This window comes from Coregonus clupeaformis, chromosome 33 (assembly GCF_020615455.1).
Source record: "Coregonus clupeaformis isolate EN_2021a chromosome 33, ASM2061545v1, whole genome shotgun sequence".
Classification (NCBI taxonomy): Eukaryota; Metazoa; Chordata; class Actinopteri; order Salmoniformes; family Salmonidae; genus Coregonus; species Coregonus clupeaformis.
In genome coordinates this window covers 21,562,422-21,587,324 of record NC_059224.1, presented here as the reverse complement: position 1 = coordinate 21,587,324, position 24,903 = coordinate 21,562,422, and the positions used below count along the sequence as shown (strand labels likewise).

General features: G+C 44.7%; 1 protein-coding gene across 3 annotated transcripts in view; it reads left to right on the top strand.

Annotated features, from left to right (window-relative positions):
• utrn (utrophin) overlaps positions 1–24,903 on the top strand; it is a 263,392-nt gene that overhangs the window by 50,518 nt on the left and 187,971 nt on the right. For all 3 annotated transcript variants that reach the window (XM_045210194.1, XM_045210195.1, XM_045210196.1), the window contains 8 exons: positions 101–193; positions 2,314–2,391; positions 4,665–4,757; positions 5,558–5,733; positions 10,534–10,649; positions 12,995–13,161; positions 19,494–19,721; positions 23,820–24,001. In XM_045210194.1, the coding sequence (XP_045066129.1) occupies positions 101–193; positions 2,314–2,391; positions 4,665–4,757; positions 5,558–5,733; positions 10,534–10,649; positions 12,995–13,161; positions 19,494–19,721; positions 23,820–24,001 (1,133 nt within the window). The remainder of the gene's footprint in view (positions 1–100; positions 194–2,313; positions 2,392–4,664; positions 4,758–5,557; positions 5,734–10,533; positions 10,650–12,994; positions 13,162–19,493; positions 19,722–23,819; positions 24,002–24,903) is intronic.

Here is a 24,903-nt window from a genome sequence, read left to right as displayed (position 1 = left end):
ATGTACTCTGAATACAGGTTTGTATGTAGACAAAACGACACACTACACACACATGAGTAGTGTCCTTACACACATGACGAGTGTATTTTCTGTGTTTCAGACGGGAAAGATGCCCATCAAGGACATGTTCTGTGACCTGCAGGACGGCAAGAAGCTGTTGGAGCTACTGGAGGGACTCACAGGAAATGTCCTGGTGCGTGCGTGTGTGTGTGTGTGCGTGTGTGTGTGTGTGTGTGCGTGTGTGTGCGTGCGTGCGTGCGCTCATGCCTGCCTGCGTGCGTCCATGTGTGCCTGCGTGTGTTTACAGTTTGTGTGTTTGTGTTATGTGTGTGTCCTATACATGCTTATTCATATGTATTATCTCACCCCACTCCCCCAATTCACCCCTCATTCCCCCTACCAGTGTATCTGTTTTCAATCACCTGCAGCCCAGCCCAGTCCCCAACACCTCGCCAGCCCTCTATCTGATACCATGATACTAATGCCATAATTGGGTGCTAATGCCCTGTTGTGGTATGTAAGGCTAGGAAGGGTTTTTAAATTGGCACCGGTTCAACCCAGTCCCCATTCTTTCCATATGTCCCTTATAGAGGGTGCTGAAGGCATAGTGGCTAGATTGATTTATAGTGTGGAATGCCATGTTGAGTGATAAGTGGGAAATGTATTAAGCACAGAGACTGTGGCCCTTGGCAACCGCAAGCACAGCAGTTCAAGTCTGAAAGTCTCTCTGTCTGGATAGATTTAGCTGCCTCTTTAATTGCAGGCCACTGCCCGTCATTAGTGCAGTATTGTGCGAAGAACTGTGTGTGCGTGTCTGCGTACGTGTGGTGTTAAAAGGAACTGAAATGTTGCGAAGTTTTACCCTCATAGCAAACCTTCACATTAGACAAGAGGAACAACTAGCACTACCTCAGAAATAATGTCATATCAACTACATGAACTGCTGACCCTGTATGAGTCTCAACTCCTCTTGAGGGTTGTGTGCAGGATAGGCTACATGTGGAAAAACAACATGTTATCTTGAACCAGATACTCTCTATATACACTATGATACTCTTGATAATCTATGATAGTCTTTGCTATGATAGTCTTTGTGTGTGCTGAGGTCAGGAAGGATCCTTGCATTAATGTACAGTACAGTTTGGACACACCTACTCATTCAAGGGTTTTTCTTTATTTTTACTATTCTTTACATTGTAGAATAATAGTGAAGACATCAAAACTATGAAATAACACATATGGAATCATGTAGTAACCAAAAAAGTGTTAAACAAATCAAAATAGCCACCCTTTGCCTTGATGACAGCTTTGCACATTCTTGGCATTCTCTCAACCAGCTTCATGAGGTAGTCACCTGGAATGCATTTCAATGAACAGGTGTGCCTTGTTAAAAGTTAATTTGTGGAATTTCTTTCCTTCTTAATGCGTTTGAGCCAATCAGTTCTGTTGTGACAAGGTAGGGGGGTATACAGAAGATAGCCCTATTTGGTAAAAGACCAAGTCCATATTATGGCAAGAACAGCTCAAATAAGCAAAGAGAAACGACAGTCCATCATTACTTTAAGACATGAATGTCAGTCAATACGGAACATTTATAGAACTTTGAACGTTTCTTCAAGTGCAGTTGCAAAAACCATCAAGCGCTATGATGAAACTGTCTCTCATGAGGACCGCCACAGGAATGGAAGACCCAGAGTTACCTCTGCTGCAGAGGATAGGTTCATTAGAGTTACCAGCCTCAGAAATTGCAGCCCAAGTAAATGCTTCACAGAGTTAAAGGAACAGACACATCTCAACATCAACTGTTCAGAGGAGACTGTGTCGTTTCTCTTTGCTTATTTGAGCTGTTCTTGCCATAATATGGACTTGGTCTTTTACCAAATAGGGCTATCTTCTGTATACCCCCCTATCTTGTCACAACACAACTGATTAGCATAAACGCATGAAGAAGGAAAGAAATTCCACAAATTAACTTTTAACAAGGCACACCTGTTAATTGAAATGCATTCCAGGTGACTACCTCATGAAGCTGGTTGAGAGAATGCCAAGAATGTGCAAAGCTGTCATCAAGGCAAAGGGTGGCTATTTGAAGAATCTCAAATATAAAATATATTTTGATTTGTTTAACACTTTTTTGGTTACTACATGATTCCATATGTGTTATTTCATAGTTTTGATGTCTTCACTATTATTCTACAATGTAAAAAAATATGAAAATAAAGTAAAACCCTTGAATGAGGAGGTATCCAAACTTTTGACTGGTAGTGTATGTTCTGCCTAACATGCCCTGTTTTTCTGTGTTGTTGGTCTCAGACCAAAGAGCGAGGGTCCACCAGAGTTCACGCCCTCAACAATGTCAACAAAGTGCTTCAGGTCCTGCATCAAAACAAGGTGAGTGCCTACCATTAGGGCTTTACACAGTACCTCACTTTAATCTCCTTTATCCCCTGGTTTTCTCATCTCTTCCCTTTTCCTTCTGTGTTCCTCTTGCATGCTCTTAAATTGTATTATGTTGATCTCTTTACCCCTCTCTCTCTCTCTCTCTCTCTCTCTCTCTCTCTCTCTCTCTCTCTCTCTCTCTCTCTCTCTCTCTCTCTCTCTCTCTCTCTCTCTCTCTCTCTCTCTTTCCCCCTGTGTCTCCATACAATGGCAAGTGTTCATGTTGTGACCTTGGCTGTGGGAGATAAGACGGGGTCTTTGCATGAGGAGCTCACTGGGGTAGGGGTGGCATGCTAGTTGCTATCCTCCTCCACACTGGCAGAAAAACAGCAAGCCATCGTATGTGTGTGTGTGTGTGTGTGTGTGAGAGAGTTTGTTAGTGACCTCTTCTGTATTGTGTGTCTCTCTTTGTCAGCCTGACATATCCACAGTTGTGTCAAGTTGGCTGGATGTCCTTTGGGTGGTGGACCATTCATGATACACACAGGAAACTGTTGAGCGTGAAAAACCCAGCAGCGTTGCAGTTCTTGACGCACTCAAACCGGTGTGCCTGGCACCTACTACCATACCCCGTTCAAAGGCACTTAAATATTTTGTCTTGCCCATTCACCCTCCGAATGGCACACATACACAATCCATGTCTGAATTGTCTCAAGGCTTAAAAATATATTTTTAACCTGTCTCCTCCCCTTCATCTACACTGATTTGAAGTGGATTTAACAGGTGACATCAATAAGGGATCTTAGCTTTCACCTGGTCATGTCATGGAAAGAGCAGGTGTTCCTAATGTTTTGTACACTCAGTTTAGATCTCTGCCTCAACCTATGGTCTTGTGTGGCCTCTCCCCTCTCCCCCCTCTGAGCGTACATGGCTTTAAGGCGTCCGCATGCTTCCCAGCCGAAAGAGTTTGTATGTATATTATGATGATATTTTGTGACTTTATTTGTTTGTTTTGTTCGGGCACACAACATTTTTACTGGAGGCAAGCCGAAGTTCGGAGCTGAAGTCTACGCCCCTTCGTCGCTGATTGGTCAACAGTAGGGATTCTTCAATAAAGTCTTTGTTGTCATTCATCGAGAGATGACTCGTTTTCATGCACGTTTTCATTGAGGAATTCTGCACCAAATAGTTTAGCTATGTAAAATTGCGCGACTGAGATCTCCTCGGCAAAAACGTCAAAATTAATGACAGATTTCTTGAGTTATTTTGGATTAATTCTGACTATTTTGAGGAAGCTGGCTACGGTGTCTCAAAATGGACAAACAGTACTATAGCCGCTTTTTTCAAATTTTTCAAACAGACTCGTTCGGTTTACCTAGCCGACTTTGGCTAGCCACCAGCCGAACTGAAGCATGCTGACTGAAGCATGCTGACGCCTTTACAGAAGCCCCCAAGCCCTTCAAAACACTGCCCCCCACACACACACACTCTTTGCGTAATGACATGCTGTGTGATTGATGGTTGGGTGTCACTAACACGCAACGCTCCCAAGGCCCTTTGGAGGAATCCTTAAAAGAAGGTGTGACTGTTTAGAGAGGTTTATATGGCCAGGATTAGTAGCTCTGGGGTCGACACCGTCTCATAAACAACTAGCCACCCAGACAGTAGAATGATAGAAGGTATAGTTTACTGCTGCTTTATTTTAGTTACAGTACTTCACTTTTGTGTGTGCGTGTGTATCTCTATCTGTACTGTGGCGTGTGTGTGTGTGTGTGTGTGTGTGTGTGATAATGGCAGGCGTGATTGGGTTAATGGAGGGTGTGGTTAAGAGTTTAAGGGTCATGTTATTGGCTGAGAGGTCACTCGTTGCCACCCCTGACCCCAGGAATAGTGTTCCAGAATGTTCCATTCTACCCCCTGTGTGTTTGTAATCACTCCTTCACTCCATGAATGGAAGCTTTTCACATGATTAGGCTGGTGTCATGGGGTGTTGGGGATATCGTTAGACACTTTTAATCCACTTTAGCACTTTTTACATGTGGGGTTTCTGGGTTTCACTTGGTCACACACAGCAGCCTACAGCAGTAGAGGTGAGGACAGATAGCTGTGGGAGACTGAGATCAGTTATTGTATCATAGGAAAACCCCTAAAGCTGTTTAAGGGTACAAGTTGTTAATCTTCAGTAGTACAGCATGTTGAACTTTCTATAAGGGAAGGTAATAAAAAGTATTCTGTCTTTACTTTAATATTTTTACTCTCTCTCTCTCTCTAACTCTCTAACTCAGGTGGATCTGGTAAACATAGGAGGAACAGACATTGTTGATGGAAACCACAAGCTGACTCTGGGTCTCATCTGGAGTATTATCCTCCACTGGCAGGTGAGCACATACACACACCACAAACCACCCACACACACACAGATGAGTTTGCTTTGAGTGTACTGATGCCGTAGCTATGAACGATCAACAAAAGAGCTGTTGAAAAGGCGTAGATTTTTCTGTGTCTCTGTCTTTTAAATAGTAGGCCTGGTTAGGGTTTCAGACGTGTGACAGGACTTATAATTGGTGTTCTACTTACAAACCCTCATATTTTGCCTGTCCCTGTGTCTCTACCATGTCCCTGTGTCTCTCACCTGTCTCTGTCTCTCTTGCCTGTCTCTCTTGCCTATCTCTGTGTCTCTTCCTGTCTCTCTCTCTCCCTTGTTCCTGTCTCTGCCTGTCTCTCTCTCCCCCTGTCTCTCTCTATCCCCTGTCCTTGTGTCTCTCCCTGTCTCTCTCTCCCCTGTCACTGTGTCTCTCCTCTGTGTCTCTATCTGTCTCTGTCTCTCCCCTGTCTCTGTCTCTCTCCCCTGTCTCTGTGTCTCTATCTGTCTCTGTCTCTCCCCTGTCTCTGTCTCTCCCCTGTCTCTGTCTCTCTCCCCTGTCTCTGTGTCTCTATCTGTCTCTGTCTCTCCCCTGTCACTGTGTCTCTCCCCTGACTCTGTGTCTCTATCTGTCTCTGTCTCTCCCCTGTCACTGTGTCTCTCCCCTGTCTCTGTGTCTCTCTGTCTGTGTCTCTCCCCTGTCTCTGTGTCTCTCCCCTGTCTCTGTCTCTCTCCCCTGTCTCTGTGTCTCTATTTGTCTCTGTCTCTCCCCTGTCTATGTCTCTCTCCCCTGTCTCTGTGTATGGTCCGTCTCAGGTGAAGGACATCATGAAGGACATCATGTCCAACCTGCAGCAGACCAACAGTGAGAAGATCCTGCTGAGCTGGGTGAGGCAGTGTACCCGCTCCTACCAGGACCACGTCAACGTGCTCAACTTCACCACCAGCTGGGCCGACGGACTGGCCTTTAACGCCATCCTGCACCGCTTCAGGTCAGGGATCAGGGGGCAGGGGGGCCAGGGGAAGTTCCGGTAGCAACAGTGTCACCCTAATTGTTGTATATCTATCCAACAGTATACTGTCTAGATCAGGGCTCTCCAACTCTGTTCCTGGAGAGCTACATTTCTGTAGGCTTTCACTCCAACCCCAGTTGTAACTAAACGGATTCAGTTTATCAATCAGATAATTATTATACTGAACAAAAATATAGGTGTGGCATATCAAGAAGCTGATTAAACAGCATGATCGTTACACAGGTGCACCTTGTGCTGGGGACAATAAAATGCTACTCTAAAATGTGCAGTTTTGTCACACAACACAATGCCACAGATGTCTGAAATTTTGAGGGAGCGCGCAATTGGCATGCTGACTGCACGAATGTCCACCAGAGCTGTTGCCAGAATTTCATGTTAATTTCTCTACCATAAGCCGCCTCCAACATCGTTTTAGAGAATTTGGCAGTACGCCCAACCAGCCTCACAACCGCAGACCACGTGTAACCACGGCAGCCCAGGACCTCCACATCCGGCTTCTTCACCTGCGGGATCGTCTGAGACCAGCCACCTGGACAGCTGATGAAACTGAGGAGTATTTCTGTCTGTAATAAAGCCCTTTTCTGCAGAAAAACTCATTTTGATTGGCTGGGCCTTGCTCCTCAGTGGGTGGGCCAGGCTCCCAAGTGTGTGGGTCTATGCCCTCCCAGGCCCACCCATGACTGTGCCCCTGCCCAGTCATGTGAAATCCATAGATTAGAGCCTAATGAATTCATTTCAATTGACTGATTTCCTTTATATGAACTGTAACTCAGTAAAATCATAGAAATTGTTGCATGTTGCATTTATATTGTTGTTCAGTATAGAATCAGGTGCTCTAGATTAGGGTTGGAGCGAAAACCTACAGGACGGTAGCTCTCCAGGAACAGGGTTGGAACAAAAACCTACAGGACGGTAGCTCTCCAGGAACAGGGTTGGAACAAAAACCTACAGGTCGGTAGCTCTCCAGGAACAGGGTTGGAACAAAAACCTACAGGACGGTAGCTCTCCAGGAACAGGGTTGGAGTGAAAACCTTCAAGATGGTAGCTCTCCAGGAACAGGGTTGGAGTGAAAACCTACAGGACCGTAGCTCTCCAGGAACAGGGTTGGAGTGAAAACCTACAGGACGGTAGCTCTCCAGGAACAGGGTTGGAGTGAAAACCTACAGGACGGTAGCTCTCCAGGAACAGGGTTGGAGTGAAAACCTACAGGACGGTAGCTCTACAGGAACAGGGTTGGAGAGCCCTGGTCTAGATGTTGTCTCGTTCTGTATGCCAAGACCTGGAACAGTGGCCATGTTGACCTTTTTGTTTTGTGGACATTTTCAATTTAGAGTCAAATCTGTACAAGTGAAATTCTAAACCTTGCCCCTAAAAGCTACTGCTTTCACGTCATTCCAGCAGCAAGCAGCTCATTCAACACAGTGATCAGACCATGCTTACCTCAGCATTTAGATAAGGCCTATTCCACCTCACTGGAGTTGAGAAAGAGGGTCTAAATAGCAGTCTATGAGGCCCTATCTGGCCCCTTGGCTGTGTTTTCTCTGAGGGTCTCTCTCTCTGTGTGTGTGTGTGTGTGTGTGTGTGTGTGTGTGTGTGTGTGTGTGTGTTGGCCCGGGGCTGTGTCACTGGGGAAAGGTCACAGCAGCCATTGGCGGGGTAACTGCTTGCCTGGCGTGTGTGAACACTGCTCACCTCGCCATGTTTACGCCTGTCATGTCACAGATTGTGTGATTTTGACCCTGTGTGTGTGTGTGTGTATCAATCAATCAAATTTAATTGTTGCATGCTTCGTAAACAACACGTGTAGACTAACAGTGAAAATGCTTACTTACGGGTCCTTTTCCATCAATGCAGAGTGTGTGTGTGTCTGGAAGAGCAGGGAGCATGGTTATTCCACCTTACCCCCTAGACACACACACACACACACACACACACACACACACACACACACACACGGCCAGCCCAGGGGCTGTGAAAGGGGGCCAGTGTTGGTTTTGACTCAGGGTTTAAGTGGATCAGTGAACACACACACACATTCCCAACAAGATCTCATAGTTTCAATTAGAAATTCAATGTATTATGGATGAACGTCTATTCTTGACACATTATTTTTGTGTGGTTACATGTTTAATTCAGCGTTGTTACAGGGTTAAAAAAGAAACAACTCAAAGGGTTAAGTTTAGGTATTAATTCCAAGTGGTTAAGGTAAGGGCTATGGTTTGGGGAAGGCTTAAAACAAAATAATTAAAAACAATGCGCTGTTTCCATCAACTATCATCAAGTATTTTCCTGACTTTCTAGAGCATTGTGAACTGCTGTGGTGCAGTTATCAGAGCAGCAGGCTTCGCCCCCGAGCATCATGAGTTCATGCCAGTGCTGGACAATGGTTTCATTTTTTTGGTGAGCACCGAGAAAGGCATTCTCAGGACCTTTTCAAACGTCCAAAATCAAAGTCTATTTTTGGTGATCAGCCTGCACATTCCACACCCATCAATGCTATCTGACTCAACAAGGCCCCCTGAACCAATGGAAGACCGATCCATGTAGGCCTACATGAAACCTATTACATAGCCCATAGATGCATTATGATGCATACCCTAAATGAGGCTTTTGTACAACAGACTTGAAAGTCCATGACAAATCAAATCAAATTGTATTGGTCACATACACATGTTTAGCAGATGTTATTGCGGGTATAGCGAAATGCTTGTGTTCCTAGCTCCAACAGTGCAGTAATATCTAACAATTCACAACAATACACACAAATCTAAAAGTAAAAGAATATATAAATATATAAATATATAAATATATAAATATATAAATATATAAATATTAGGGTGAGCAATGTCAGAGTCCGGAGTATAAATATATATACAGTGGGGAAAAAAAGTATTTAGTCAGCCACCAATTGTGCAAGTTCTCCCACTTAAAAAGATGAGAGAGGCCTGTAATTTTCATCATAGGTACACGTCAACTATGACAGACAAAATGAGATTTTTTTTCTCCAGAATATCACATTGTAGGATTTTTAATGAATTTATTTGCAAATTATGGTGGAAAATAAGTATTTGGTCAATAACAAAAGTTTCTCAATACTTTGTTATATACCCTTTGTTGGCAACGACACAGGTCAAACGTTTTCTGTAAGTCTTCACACACTGTTGCTGGTATTCTGGTCCATTCCTCCATGCAGATCTCCTCTAGAGCAGTGCTGTTTTGGGGCTGTCGCTGGGCAACACGGACTTTCAACTCCCTCCAAAGATTTTCTATGGGGTTGAGATCTGGAGACTGGCTAGGCCACTCCAGGACCTTGAAATGCTTCTTACGAAGCCACTCCTTCGTTGCCCGGGCGGTGTGTTTGGGATCATTGTCATGCTGAAAGACCCAGCCACATTTCATCTTCAATGCCCTTGCTGATGGAAGGAGGTTTTCACTCAAAATCTCACGAGAAAAACAGCCCCAAAGCATGATGTTTCCACCCCCATGCTTCACAGTAGGTATGGTGTTCTTTGGATGCAACTCAGCATTCTTTGTCCTCCAAACACGACGAGTTGAGTTTTTACCAAAAAGTTCTATTTTGGTTTCATCTGACCACATGACATTCTCCCAATCCTCTTCTGGATCATCCAAATGCACTCTAGCAAACTTCAGACGGGCCTGGACATGTACTGGCTTAAGCAGGGGGACACGTCTGGCACTGCAGGATTTGAGTCCCTGGCGGCGTAGTGTGTTACTGATGGTAGGCTTTGTTACTTTGGTCCCAGCTCTCTGCAGGTCATTCACTAGGTCCCCCGTGTGGTTCTGGGATTTTTGCTCACCGTTCTTGTGATCATTTTGACCCCACGGGGTGAGATCTTGCGTGGAGCCCCAGATCGAGGGAGATTATCAGTGGTCTTGTATGTCTTCCATTTCCTAATAATTGCTCCCACAGTTGATTTCTTCAAACCAAGCTGCTTACCTATTGCAGATTCAGTCTTCCCAGCCTGGTGCAGGTCTACAATTTTATTTCTGGTGTCCTTTGACAGCTCTTTGGTCTTGGCCATAGTGGAGTTTGGAGTGTGACTGTTTGAGGTTGTGGACAGGTGTCTTTTATACTGAAAACAAGTTCAAACAGGTGCCATTAATGCAGGTAACGAGTGGAGGACAGAGGAGCCTCTTAAAGAAGAAGTTACAGGTCTGTGAGAGCCAGAAATCTTGCTTGTTTGTAGGTGACCAAATACTTATTTTCCACCATAATTTGCAAATAAATTCATAAAAAATCCTACAACGTGATTTTCTGGATTTTTTTCCTCATTTTGTCTGTCATAGTTGACGTGTACCTATGATGAAAATTAAAGGCCTCTCTCATCTTTTTAAGTGGGAGAACTTGCACAATTGGTGGCTGACTAAATACTTTTTTCCCCCACTGTATAAATACAGTGTATATATATGTGATGGGATGTATAGACATTGTGGATAGAATATATAGTATATCTGAAGAATACGTTGATAGAAAAGTATATGTACAGCAATAGTTGAATAGTATATAGACAATAAGTACTCTTATGTACAAAACACTGTATCTATCACACAGAGTATTCTATGAAAATAACTGTTCTTTACAAGGAAACTACATGGGGAATGTTGTTCACACTTTCTAGATACCTCTCTACCCTATGGATCCTTTGGAGCTCGGACGCCTTGATTTAATGTTGATTTCATGTTGATTTAATGCTGATTTGATGTTGACTTGATGCTGCTGGTGTGTTGTTTCTCCAGGCCCAATGTGTTGAGCTGGGACAGGGTGCTGAGCCTCAGTCCAGTGGAGAGACTGGACCATGCCTTTACTGTAGCCAAAGACCAGCTGGCCATAGAGAGACTACTGGACCCTGAAGGTACTAATAAAAACAGAGGAGAGTGTATACAGTACCAGTCAAAAGTTTGGACACACCTACTCATTCAAGGGGTTTTCTTTATTTTTACAATTTTCAACATTGTAGAATAATAGTGAAGACATCAAAACTATGAAATAACACATATGGAATCATGTAGTAACCAAAAAAGTGACAATTTCAAGAACTTTGAAAGTTTCTTCAAGTGCAGTCGCAGAAACCATCAAGAGCTATGATGAAACTGGCTCTCATGAGGACCGCCACAGGAATGGAAGACCGAGAGTTACCTCTGCTGCAGAGGATAAGTTCATTAGAGTTACCAGCCTCAGTGATAGGCCACACAAGCTCACAGAACGGGACCGCCGAGTGCTGAAGCGCGTAGCGTGTAAAAATCGTCTGTCCTCGGTTGCAACACTCACTACCAAGTTCCAAACTGCCTCTGGAAGCAACGTCAGCACAAGAACTGTTTGTCGAGAGCTTCATGAAATGGGTTTCCATGGCCGAGTAGCCACACACAAGACTAAGATCACCATGCGCAATGCCAAGCGTTGGCTGAAGTGGCGTAAAGCTCGCCGCCATTGGACTCTGGAGCAGTGGAAACGCGTTCTCTGGAGTGATGAATCACTCTTCACCATCTGGCAGTCCGACTGACAAATCTAGGTCTGGTGGATGCCAAGAGAACGCTACCTGCCCCAATGCATAGTGCCAACTGTAAAGTTTGGTGTAGGAGGAATAATGGTCTGGGGCTGTTTTTATGGTTTCGGGCTAGGCCCCTTAGTTCCAGTGAAGGGAAATCTTAATGCTACAGCATACAATTACATTCTAGACGATTCTGTGCTTCACACTTTGTGGCAACAGTTTGGGGAAGGCCTTTTCCTGTTTCAGCATGACAATGCCCCCGTGCACAAAGCGAGGTCCATACAAAAATGGTTTGTCGAGGTCTGTGTGGAAGAACTTGACTGGCCTTCATAGAGCCCTGACCTCAACCCCATCGAACACCTTTGGCATGAATTGGAACGCTGACTGCGAGCCAGGGCTAATCGGCCAAAATGAATGTCCGACCTCACTAATGCTTTTGTGGCTGAATGGAAGCAAGTCCCCGCAGCAATGTTCCAAAATCTAGTGGAAAGCCTTCCCAGAAGAGTGGAGGCTGTTATAGCAGCAAAGGGGGGACCAACTCCATATTAATGCCCATGATTTTGGAATGAGATGTTGGACGACTAGGTGTCCACACACCTTTGGTCATGTAGTGTATATATTTAGACATTTCACAGACATACGTATACAGTGCATTCAGAAAGTATTTAGACCCCTTGAGTTTTTACACATTTTGTTACGTTACAGCCTCATCTACACACAATACCCCATAGTGAAAACTGGTTTTTGACATTTTTGCAAATTTATAAAAAATATTCAGACCCTTCGCAATGAGACTCGAAATTGAGCTCAGGTGCATCCTGTTTCCAGTCCTTGAGATGTTTCTAGAACTTGATTGGAGGCCACCTGTGGTAAATTCAATTGATTGGGCATGATTTGGAAAGGCACACACCTGTCTATATAAGGACCCACAGTTGACAGTGCAAGTTAGAGCAAAAACCAAGCCATGAGGTCGAAGGAATTGTCCGTTGAGCTCCGAGATAGGATTGTGTCGAGGTACAGATCTGGGGAAGGGTACCAAAAAATGTCTGCAACATTGAAGGTCCCCAAGAACACAGTGGCCTCCATCATTTTTAAATGGAAGACGTTTGGAACCACCAAGACTCTTCCTAGAGCTGGCCGCCCGGCCAAACTGAGCAATCGGGGGAGAAGGGCCTTGGTCAGGAAGGTGACCAAGAACCCGATGGGCAAAATAACGTAACAAAATGTGGAAAAAGTCAAGGGGTCTGAATACTTTCCGAATGCACTGTATCACAGTCCTATGTTTTTACCGGCAAGTGATGGGTTTTGTCTCTTTACCTGTTCTTAAATTAGCCTCCTATTCTCTACATGTGTGGATACACACGGTTTAGTGTGTAGTTCTGGGTATACACACACAAACACACACACTGTTATGTCATTCCAGAAGAGCAAGCTGACCTGAACCATGTCAAAGCTAGCGTGGAACTACACAGCATGCCTCGACCTGCCTGACTCTCTCTCTCTCTCTCTCCCTCTATCACACTCCATCTCTCTTTCCCCTGACATTCTTCTTCTCCTACTGTTCTTTTTCTCCTTCACCTCCCTTTCCCTCTTTAATTTACCTGTTCACCTTGTCTGATCCTCTTATATCTGTCTCGCTCCTCTCCTCTCTCCTCCCTCCCCCTCCCCCTCTACCCCATCTCCTCCTCTCCTCTTCCTCTCTCTCTCAGACGTGGCAGTGCAGTTGCCAGATAAGAAGTCTATCATCATGTATGTGACGTCCCTGTTTGCTGTCCTGCCTAAAGACGTGACTATGGAAGCCATCAGAGAGGTGGAGACCCTGCCCCGCAGATACAAGGTGGAGCCTGACGAGAGCCAGGCCCTCAGCAGAGCACAGGTACAATCAGTTCAACAGGCTAGAGCTTACATTAGCTGTTTACCGCAGATGGTATTACATGGTAATATAACATGATAATAAACTGACACGAGCCATGACCTCAGTTTTATAACATGGCAATACACTACTTAAAGGGTCAACGTGAGTAGAGGTAAGGCTAATGCTAAAACCTACCTTCATACATCGTATAACATGCGCTTCATAAACTAGAGTTGTATTACAAAGAACATGGTGTGAATCCACCACTATCAGTCCCAGCTTCTCTGTGTCTCTGGCTGTATCAGAATGAGTGAGTTCAGCTGACAGACCCCGCCTCTCTCTCTGTGTACTGTAACTGGCTAGAATGAGTCACCCTTCTGCTTCAAAGACCCACTCCGCCAGTCCTCCAGTCCAGTCCACTCCCAGTTACTCTGCTAATGAAAAGCTCTGCTGGAGCTCCCTGGCTAGAGTAGGAACGGGGAAGTGACTCACCCCTCTCCCCTCCTCATTCTAAAAATGGCCTTCAATGTTGAGAGAGAGAGAGAGAGAGAGAGAGAGAGAGAGAGAGAGAGAGAGAGAGAGAGAGAGAGAGAGAGAGAGAGAGAGAGAGAGAGAGAGAGAGAGAGAGAGGGAGAGAGAGAGAGAGAGAGAGAGAGAGAGAGAGAGAGAGAGAGAGAGAGAGAGAGAGAGAGAGAGAGAGAGAGAGAGAGAGAGAGAGAGAGAGAGAGAGAGAGAGAGAGAGAGAGAGAGAGAGAGAGAGAGAGAGAGAGAGAGAGAGAGAGAGAGAGAGAGAGAGAGAGAGAGAGAGAGAGAGAGAGAAAACACCTGCATTGTGGGAATGTCTCAAAAGGAGTAGGGAATAATATATAATTTCTCAAAATTCGATTGACATGCATTTCTAGTGCCATATGTAACATACAGTGAGGTACATGTGTAGACCTTACAGTGAAATGCTTTCTTACAAGCCCTTAACCACCAATGCAAATAGTCTGGGTAGCCATTTGATTAGATGTTTAGGAGTCTTATGGCTTGGGGGGTAGAAGCTCTTTAGAAGCCTCTTGGACCTAGACTTGGCGCTCTGGTACCGTTTGCCGTGCGGTAGCAGAGAGAACAGTCTATCACTAGGGTGGCTGGAGTCTTTGACCATTTTTAGGGCCTTCCTCTGACACCGCCTGGTATAGAGGTCCTGGCTGGCAGGAAGCTTGGCCCCAGTGATGTACTGGGCCGTACACACTACCCTCTAGTGCCTTGCGGTCGGAGGTCGAGCAGTTGCCATACCAGGCAGTGATGCAACCAGTCAGGATGCTCTTGATGGTGCAGCTGTAGAACCTTTTGAGGATCTGAGGACCCATGCCAAATCTTTTCAGTCTCCTTAGGGGGAATAGGTTTTGTTGTGCCCTCTTCACGACTGTCTTGGTGTACTTGGACCATGTTAGGTTGTTGGTGATGTGGACACCAAGGAACTTGAAGCTCTCAACCAGCTCCACTACAGCCCCGTCGATGAGAATGGGGGGGCGTGCTCGGTCCTCTTCTTTTTCCTGTAGTCCACAATCATCTCCTTTGTCTTGATCACGTTGAGGGAGAGGTTGTTGTTCTGGCACCACACGGCCAGGTCTCTGATCTCCTCCCTATAGGCTGTCTCGTCTTTTTCGGTGATCAGGCCTACCACTGTTGTGTCATCGGCAAACTTAATGATGGTGTTGGAGTCGTGCCTGGCCATGCAGTCATGAGTGAACAGGAAGTAATAGTTTGCAAGCCCTGCCATATTCGACGAGCGTCGGAGCCGGTGTAGTATGATTGGATCTTAGTCCTGTATTGACGCTTTGCCTGTTTGAAGGTTCGTCGAAGGGCATAGCGGGATTTCTTATAAGCTTCCGGGTTAGAGTCCCGCTCCTTGAAAGCGGCAGCTCTACCCTTTAGCTCAGTGCGGATGTTGCCTGTAATCCATGGCTTCTGGTTGGGGTATGTACGTACGGTCACTGTGGGGACGACTTCAACAATGCACTTATTGATGAAGCCAGTGACTGATGTGGTGTACTCCTCAATGCCATCGGAAGAATCCCTGAACATATTCCAGTCTGTGCTAGCAAAACAGTCCTGTAGATTAGCATCTACTTCATCTGACCACTTTTTTATTGACCGAGTCACTGGTGCTTCCTGCTTTAGTTTTTGCTTGTAAGCAGGAATCAGGAGGATATAATTATGGTCAGATTTGCCAAATGGAGGGCGAGGGAGGGCTTTGGACACGTCTCTGTTTGTGGAGTAAAGGTGGTGTAGAGTTTTTTTCCCCCTCCGGTTGCACATTTAACATGCTGGTAGAAATTAGGTAAAATGGATTTAAGTTTCCCTGCATTAAAGTCCCCGGCCACTAGGACCGCCGCCTCTGGATGAGCGTTTTCCTGTTTGCTTATGGCCGTATACAGTTCATTGAGTGCGGTCTTAGTGCCAGCATCGGTTTGTGGTGGTAAATAGACAGCTACGAAGAATATAGATGAAAACCCTCTTGGTAAATAGTGTGGTCTACAGCTTATCATGGGATACTCTACCTCAGGCGAGCAAAACCTTGAGACTTCCTTAGATATCGTGCACCAGCTGTTGTTTACAAATATACATAGACCGCCACACCTTGTCTTACCAGAGGCTGCTGTTCTATCCTGCCGATACAGTGTATAACCCGCCAGCTGTATGTTATTCATGTCTTCGTTCAGCCACGACTCGGTGAAACATAAGATATTACAGTTTTTAATGGTAGGATATACGTGCTTGTAGTTCGTCCACTTTATTATCAAGCAATTGTAAGTTGGCCAATAGTATCGATGGCAAAGGCAGGTTAGCCACTCGTCGCCGGCTCTTTACCAGGCACCCCGATGTCCTTCCGCGATATCTCCTTTTCTTTCTACTGCGAATGATGGGGATGAGGGCCCTGTCGGGTGTCTGGAGCAAATCCCTCTTGTCCGACTCATTAAAGAACAATTATTCATCCAGTTCAAGGTGAGTAATCGCTGTTCTGAGGTCCAGAAGCTCTTTTCGGTCATAAGAGACAGTAGCAGCAACATTATGTACAAAATAAGTTACAAACAATGCGATAAAACACACAAAATAGCACGGTTGGTTAAGAGTCCATAAAACGGCAGCCATCCCCTCCGGCGCCATTTTATCCTTCTATCATATCAGTCATTTCTCCGACATATCACTGAATTTAGCAGGGGAATAATGAATTTTTTTGGGTAAGTACCCCTGGCATGCACGTGTTATGGAGGGGAGACTACCTCTGTGGAACCTCCTGCTCTTAACTTCCACCATTTAAGTGTTTTGTGGACTAGATCTCTCCCAGGTGGACGTCGAATGGCCCTAAACCTCAGTCTTTATTGCCCTCGGGTGAAAACTTCCCACGCTTGGAGAGAGCGCTGGAAAATTATATTTTAATAGGGCTAGAGTGGTCCAGTGAGGGTTGACTTTCCTGGCACACATGCTGTCCCCACAGGAAGTGATGCGTAATATTGTTGGTTGGATACAGAAGGAAGGATGAACAGGGAAAACCTTTGTGCTTTTCTGTGTATGTTTTACCACATCATAGTGACTTTTTATGTAGTTTTAGAGTCTAGTTAATGCTTTCAATGCAGAGCTTAAAAATTAGTTTAGACTTTTACTGCCATAACATTGTTTATTTCTCATCAGAGGTTATTAGCTTGCTGAAAACATTGAACAATCTATGCACCCTGGACTGAATTTCTTACAGTGAGCATTGTGATGCATTACAAGCTATATTAACACTTCTATATTACATTAAGCTATGAATGCAGCAACACAGTTGAAGAATATCATATGGAGATAACTAAGTGTCCTCCACAGCCAAACCACAGATATTTTATAGCCATTAAAGTGAATAAGTAGAGCCAGGCTTCATAGACTCTCGCTCTCGCTCTCTCTCGCTCTATTTCTATTTCAATTCCATTTCAATTTAAGGGCTTCATTGGCATGGGAAACATATGTTTACATTGCCAAAGCAAGTGAAATAGATAGTAAACAAAAGTTAAATAAACAATTAAAAATGAACAGTACATTTTACACTCACTAAAGTTCCAAAAGAATAAAGACATTTCAAATGTCATAATGATGTTATAATGATGTGCAAATAGTTAAAGTACAAAAAGGAAAACAAATAAACATAAATATAGGTTGCATTTACAATGGTGTTTGTTCTTCACTGGTTGCCCTTTTCTTGTGGCAACAGGTCACAAATATTGCTGCTGTGATGGCACACTGTGGTATTTCACCCAATAGATATGGGAGTTTATCCAAATTGGATTTGTTTTCGAATTCTTTGTGGGTCTGTGTAATCTGAGGGAAGTATGTGTCTCTAAAATGGTCATACATTTGGCAGGAAGTTAGGAAGTGCAGCTCAGTTTCCACCTCATTTTGTGGGCAGTGTGCACATAGCCTGTCTTCTCTTGAGAGCCAGGTCTGCCTGCGGCGGCCTTTCTCAATAGCCAGGCTATGCTCACTGAGTCTGTACATAGTCAAATATTTCCTTAATTTTGGGTCAGTCACAGTGGTCAGGTATTCTGCCACTGTGTACTCTCTGTTTAGGGCCAAATAGCATTCTAGTTTGCTCTGTTGTTTTGTAAATTCTTTCCAATGTGTCAAGTAATTATCTTTTTGTTTTCTCATGATTTGGTTGGGTCTAATTGTGTTGCTGTCCTGGGACTCTGTGGGATCTGTTTGTGTTTGTGAATAGAGCCCCAGGACCAGCTTACTTAGGGGACTCTTCTCCAGGTTAATCTCTCTGTAGGTGATGGCTTTGTTATGGAAGGTTTGGGAATCGCTTCCTTTTAGGTGGTTGTAGAATTGAATGGCTCTTTTCTGGATTTTGATAATTAGTGGCCTAATTCTGCTCTGCATGCATTATTTTGTGTTTTACGTTGTACACAGAGGATATTTTTGCAGAATTCTGCATGCAGAGTCTCAATTTGGTGTTTGTCCCATTTTGTGAATTCTTGGTCGGTGAGTGGACCCCAGACCTCACAACCATAAAGGGCAATGAGTTCTATATTTATTTCTCTCTATTTCTCTCTCTCTCTCGCCCTCCCTCCCTATACTCCTGTACTCCCAGGCTCTGCACTAACAAAGACATTTAAAACATGTGGGCGCCTCTTCCAAATCTCCAAATGCCATGGAATATTTTCAACAAATGACCTTTTCCTTTCTGCCGCAGAGATTTCTGGGTAATTTCATGGGGATAAAACAAAGGTCTGTTTGAGTTAGGGCGATTCGAGTCCTAGCATCTATTAACATCTCTCTCATCTTTGTCTTGGCACGCCCGGCGGCTGTACTGATTTCTATCCATCTACTCTTCCATTCATCTCTGGTTACAGATGAAAGTGTTGTTCCGTTATGGCTCTTCTCCCCAAAGTATATTAGTTAGAATCTACAGGTGCCACTTGGGACATAAAGTACAGTACATTGGTAGGAACTAGAAAAGTACAGTACATTGGTAGGGACCAGAAAAGTACAGTACATTGGTAGGAACCAGAAAAGTACAGTACATTGGTAGGGACCAGACCACCACTTCTCACCTCTCACTCCTACTTTCTCACTCTCTCTTTCTTGTTTGCAGTTAATTGATCATTTACCATTTCTTTATATTCAATCTCATTCTTTCTAACTTTAAGTGTGCAGCTTTTCCTTTTCTTCTATTGTGTCTGAAATGGCATCCTACTTTTGACTACAGCCCTATAGGAATAGGATGCCATTTCAGACGCAGCCCATGTCTACCCCAGCCAGCTCCAGTACAGTGTTTGTGTTCAGCCCAGTCAGAGAGTATTATTCCTGGAATGAGGGTTGACCTGCCCGGCTGGCCAGGCCAGTGGCACCACACCTTCCAGTGTCTGGCTCTGGGCTGGGGCCTTTATTTAGCTAGGCTGCCTGCTGTTTGTCTTCCAGGTCCTGGGTAGATCACTGATCCCCAGTCTAATCTGCCTTCCTCTTATGAAGCAGAACCAGGCTCCTCCCAGTCGTCTGGGCCTATTTTAAGACCAACAGTAACACTGATGGTGAAGATGACATTCACACGGAAGGTGTTTTGATCAAGAGTTTTTCACTTTAATTGGTTTTGATGATAATGTTGTGAAAATGTCATCCGAAAGGGATCATAGCATTTATGGGTCTTGTGATTGATTTAGAGTTTTTACCATTGTGAACAGCCAGTACTGTAGAGTATTTTAACCAAACCCACAATTCAGTTTATAAGAGAAAGCACCGTGCTCTTACCTACTAAACCACTATATAACCTATGAGTGTTTGGCCCTTAACCCACCCTCCCACTCTCTTCCCCTCTCTCCCTCCATCTTTAGGCTCAGGTTGAGATGGAGGAGGCCGGCTCCCCCCGGGCAGAGACCCCCAGCACGCTGACGGAGACGGAGGAGGAGGTGGGCATGGAGGTGGAGGTGGATCTGGACTCATACCAGGCCACCCTGGAGGAGGTGCTCACCTGGCTCCTCTCTGCTGAGGACTCCCTGCAGATGCAGGAGGAGGTGTCGGACGACGTGGAGGAGGTCAAGGAGCAGTTCCACACACACGAGGTGAGGACGGGAGAAATATGTGCATGCAGACATAGATACATGAAGCAGGTCCAGACAAGACAGGCACAAATGCATGAACAAGGTAGGCTGGGACAGACAGATGCATGCAAACACACTTGTAAGGTCGTCATGCTCTGACGCACACAAAACACACATATGGACATGCAATCTTGCATGAAGAACGCAATGCCAGTCCACAGACATTAACACAGATATTCACATACAGTACAACTCTCTCAGAACAGTTGTCACTCAGTAAGTAAAATCTCACGGTATCTCATGTTTTGAGATGTATTCTGACAACAGGTTAAATTAGTACTCTAATAAGGCAGTGTGTCTGCGTGAGCTTCTCCATGAGGAGAGTATGGATAGTTCTATCCCAGGGATGGTGCCTCCCTCCCACGTCCCAGAGAACATGCTCCGTACATGTCGGGAATGTCAGGAATTCTGCCAAGCAGAGCACATCGCTCCATGGAGCTGGAGCCGTGTCCTGGCTGGGTGCTTACTGCTCCAAATCCTGGCATGGCAGGGAGTTACATGGCAGGGACGGGTGTGTGTATGTCTGTGTGTAAGAGGCTGTTGTTGCTTGGCAGAGATGTGAATATTTGAAAGTCTAATGTTCTAATGGAATCCAGGTCAGAAGCAAAAGCTGGTAGCAAAAACAAGTAAAGGCCCAAAGCCTCTTTAAGGAATACCCTTTCATGTATCCAGGTAATTTCCACAGTTAAGCTATAACACTACAAAACAATTTGTTTCAAGTTTCAAAGTTTATTTGCCACGTGCACAGGAGATAACAGGATTAAAAAAGTACAGTCAAATTTTTCCTTGAGAGCTTTTTCCCAACAATGCAGTGATAATAATAATTATAATAATATAGGTAATAATAGAAAATAGAATAACAAATAAATAAATAAAAACACACAAGAAGTACGATATAGGTTGAAGAAACACGAGCATGCAACTATATTATCACAGCTCAGGCTAAGACCCAGATGCAGACACAGGAGGCGGATAGTATGAGTCTCAGAGTTTATTACAGTAAAAGGGGCAGGCAATCGTTAGGTCAAGGCAGGCAAGGGTTGTAATCCAAATCAGAGTCAGGCAGGTACAGGACGGCAGGCAGGATCAGGGTCAGGACAGGCAGAAAGGTCAGACCTGGGACGACTAGAAAAAGTAAAACTAGAGCACAGGAAATACGGGAACACGCTGGTAGGACTTGACGGGACAAGACGAACTGGCAACAGACAAACAGAAAACACCGGTATAAATACACAGGGGATAATGGGGACAAATGGGAGACACCTGGTGGGGGGTAGAGACAAGCACAAGACAAGTGAAACAGATCAGTGCGTGACATATATAAAGGTCAGTGCCAATACCTTATTATAAAAAGTGACTGGTAGTAGGATATACATGTAAACAGGGGTAATAGTGACCAGTAGCAGGATAAATAGATACACTGAGTGTATAAACATTTACATTTTAGTCATTTAGCAGACGCTCTTATCCAGAGCGACTTACAGTGCATACATTTTTCATACTGTAAACATTAGGAACACCTACTCTTTCCATGACATAAACTGACCAGGTGAATTCAGGTGAAAGCTATGATCCCTTATTGATGTCACTTGTTAAATCCATTTCAATCAGTGTAGATGAAGGGAGGAGACAGGTTAAAGAACGATTTTTAAGCCTTGAGACAATTGAGACATGGATTGTGTATGTGTGCTATTCAGAGTGTGACTGGGCAAGACAAAATATTTAACGGGGTAGGTGCCAGGTGCACCGGTTTGAGTGTGTCAAGAACTGCAATACTGCTGGGTTTTTCACGCTCAACAGTTTCCCGTGTGTATCAAGAATGGTCCACCACCCAAAGGACATCCAGCCAACTTGACACAGCTGTGGGAAGCATTGGAGTCAACATGGGCCAGCATCCCTGTGGAACGCTTTCGACACCCTGTAGAGTCCATGCCCCAATGAATTGAGGCTGTTCTGAGGGCAAAAGGGGGTGCAACTCAATATTAGGATGGTGTTCCTAATGTTTTGTACACTCAGTGTAGGTACTAATGGTGATGGCAATCAATAATCAATGAACAGCAGCGTAATGGTAGTAATAAATCAAATCAATAATAATTTTACCAACAGCATAGGTGTGAGTGGGTGTGTGCATGTCAGTGTAAGTGTGTGGCGTCAGTAATGAGAGCCTCCTGAGGTAGAAGAGGCTCTGCAATGCCTTTTTCACAACTGTGCTGGTGTAAGAGGACCATGTAAAGTCCTCAGTGATGTTGACACAAAAATTTGCCTGGCAGTACCAAGGCAGAAAGTGCTTACTCATCCCAGTCAGAAGAGAGAAGAGAAACAGACAGTAACTCTCAGGCCTGCTCATGACTCCCACCAAGAGCTAATGCGATTCAGCCTCCTACATCTTTCACTTTTTTAGCTCCTCTAAGTTCTGGCAACGCCACCCTAGTTTTGACTATCTTCCCTTTTCATTTCATAGTAGCCTCAACTGGCAAGAAGCTAGAACCCATGAACTCATGCTGTTTGTCCTATACAGCTAGCTTAACCGTTGCTACGGCAACCACTCAAGTCCAAGGGGCTGAGGTGACCCAGAATGCATTTGGGGAGCAGAGCGCTACTTGCTACACTGTTAGCTTTCACCACTGTGAGAAGTGGATGAGAGAAACAGGTCCAGATGTGCGCGCGTGTGTGTGTGTGTGAATTCCAAGTCTTCCTGCCAACTCCAGAAGCCCAGCCAGTGGGTGGTTATGGGGTTTTGTTAGGTCCTCTATAGAACACTGTGGATCTTCTCAAGGCTGCAGAAAACACTCTACTACTGGAAGATCATAGCAGAGCAGAACTACCATGTTATGCTGTACAGCAGAGCTGAACTACCATGTTATGCTGTACAGCAGAGCTGAACTACCATGTTATGCTGTACAGCAGAGCAGAACTACCATGTTATGCTGTACAGCAGAGCAGAACTACCATGTTATGCTGTACAGCAGAGCAGAACTACCATGTTATGCTGTACAGCAGAGCTGAACTACCATGTTATGCTGTACAGCAGAGCAGAACTACCATGTTATGCTGTACAGCAGAGCAGAACTACCATGTTATGCTGTACAGCAGAGCAGAACTACCATGTTATGCTGTACAGCAGAGCAGAACTACCATGTTATGCTGTACAGCAGAGCAGAGCTACCATGTTATGCTGTACAGCAGAGCTGAACTACCATGTTATGCTGTACAGCAGAGCTGAACTACCATGTTACGCTGTACAGCAGAGCCGAACTACCATGTTGTTATATTGTGCAGCAGAGCTGAACTACCATGTTATGCTGTACAGCAGAGGTGAACTACCATGTTGTTATATTGTACAGCAGAGCTGAACTACCATGTTGTTATATTGTGCAGCAGAGCTGAACTACCATGTTATGCTGTACAGCAGAGCTGAACTACCATGTTATGCTATACAGCATAGCTGAACTACCATGTTGTTATATTGTACAGCAGAGCTGAACTACCATGTTATGCTGTACAGCAGAGCTGAACTACCATGTTGTTATATTGTACAGCAGAGCTGAACTACCATGTTGTTATATTGTACAGCAGAGCTGAACTACCATGTTATGCTGTACAGCAGAGCTGAACTACCATGTTATGCTGTACAGCAGAGCTGAACTACCATGTTGTTATATTGTACAGCAGAGCTGAACTACCATGTTGTTATATTGTACAGCAGAGCTGAACTACCATGTTGTTATATTGTACAGCATAACACACACTGTCCCTTTGTCCTACCATAGAGAGCTGCTATCATCACTGATCTGAAGACCAATATCTTGTCCTTTCACTTTAGTGTCTATGTAGTGCTTTTCATTATATGACCTATGATTTGACCCCAAATAGGCTATGTGTGCGTGAGAAAGACAGAAGCAACATGTGGACCTCTTGTAGAGTTCTTTAGTGACTGTGTTTGTCAATGTTTTAGTATTTATGCTTTGGCTGCAGACTACCATTATGATATAAGTACTTCACGCTCTTGTAACCTTCTCACCCCTGACCTCTCACCTCTGACCTCTCTGACCCCTGCAGGACTTTATGATGGAGCTGACGGCCCACCAGAGCAGCGTGGGGAACGTGCTGCAGGTGGGCAACCAGCTCATCTCCCAGGGCAACCTGACAGAGGAAGAGGAGGATGAGATCCGGGAACAGATGACTCTGCTCAACTCCCGCTGGGAGAACATCCGCGTGGTCAGCATGGACCGACAGGCCAGGTACTGGATACACACACTGGAACACACGCATCCATGACCCCCCCCCCCCCCACAAACCCCCTTTCCTCCCCCACACACACACACACACACACACACGCATGAACCCCCCTCACACATAATGCACACATACGATTTAGTATTTAGTGTTTTATTAGGATCCCCATTAGCTGTTACCAAGGCAGCAGCTACTCTTCCTGGGGTCCAAACAGAAATAAAACATGACATCATACAAAACATTGTGCATCATACAAATTTACATTGCTCCATTATTACATTACAATTTTACATAAAAATGTACATTGCTCCATTATTTCATTACAATATTACATTACTAAGAATAATGTGTGTGTGTGTTAGAATGTGTATGTGTGTCTCTTAACAGTCTATGTTGTGTGGTGTGGTTTTATGTTTTTTTAAATCTGATTTTATTGCTAGCTTGAGTTACCTGAGGTGGGAGAGAGTTCCATGTAGTCATGGCTCTATATAGTACTGTGCATTTCTTAGCCTTTGCTCTGGACTTGAGGACTGTGACCCTTGGTAGCATGTCTTGTGGGGTATGTATGAGTGTTTGAGCTGTGTTAACTGATTGAAGAGATAGTTTGGTACTTTCAATACATCAATACCTCTCACAAAGACCAGTAGTGATGCAGTCAAAGTCTATTTTACTTTGAGCCAGGAGAGATTGACATGCATGTTGTTGATGTTAGCCCTCTGTGTACTTTTAAGGGCCAGACATGCTACTCTGTTCTGGGCCAACTGTAAGTTGCCTATGTCCTTCTTTGCAACACTTGACCATGTAACTGGGCACTAGTGTAGGTGTGATAAGACGAGGGTCTGTTTGGTCGATTGTGATGTCAAGAAAGCAGAGCAGCGCTTTATCACGGACATACCTCTACCCATCT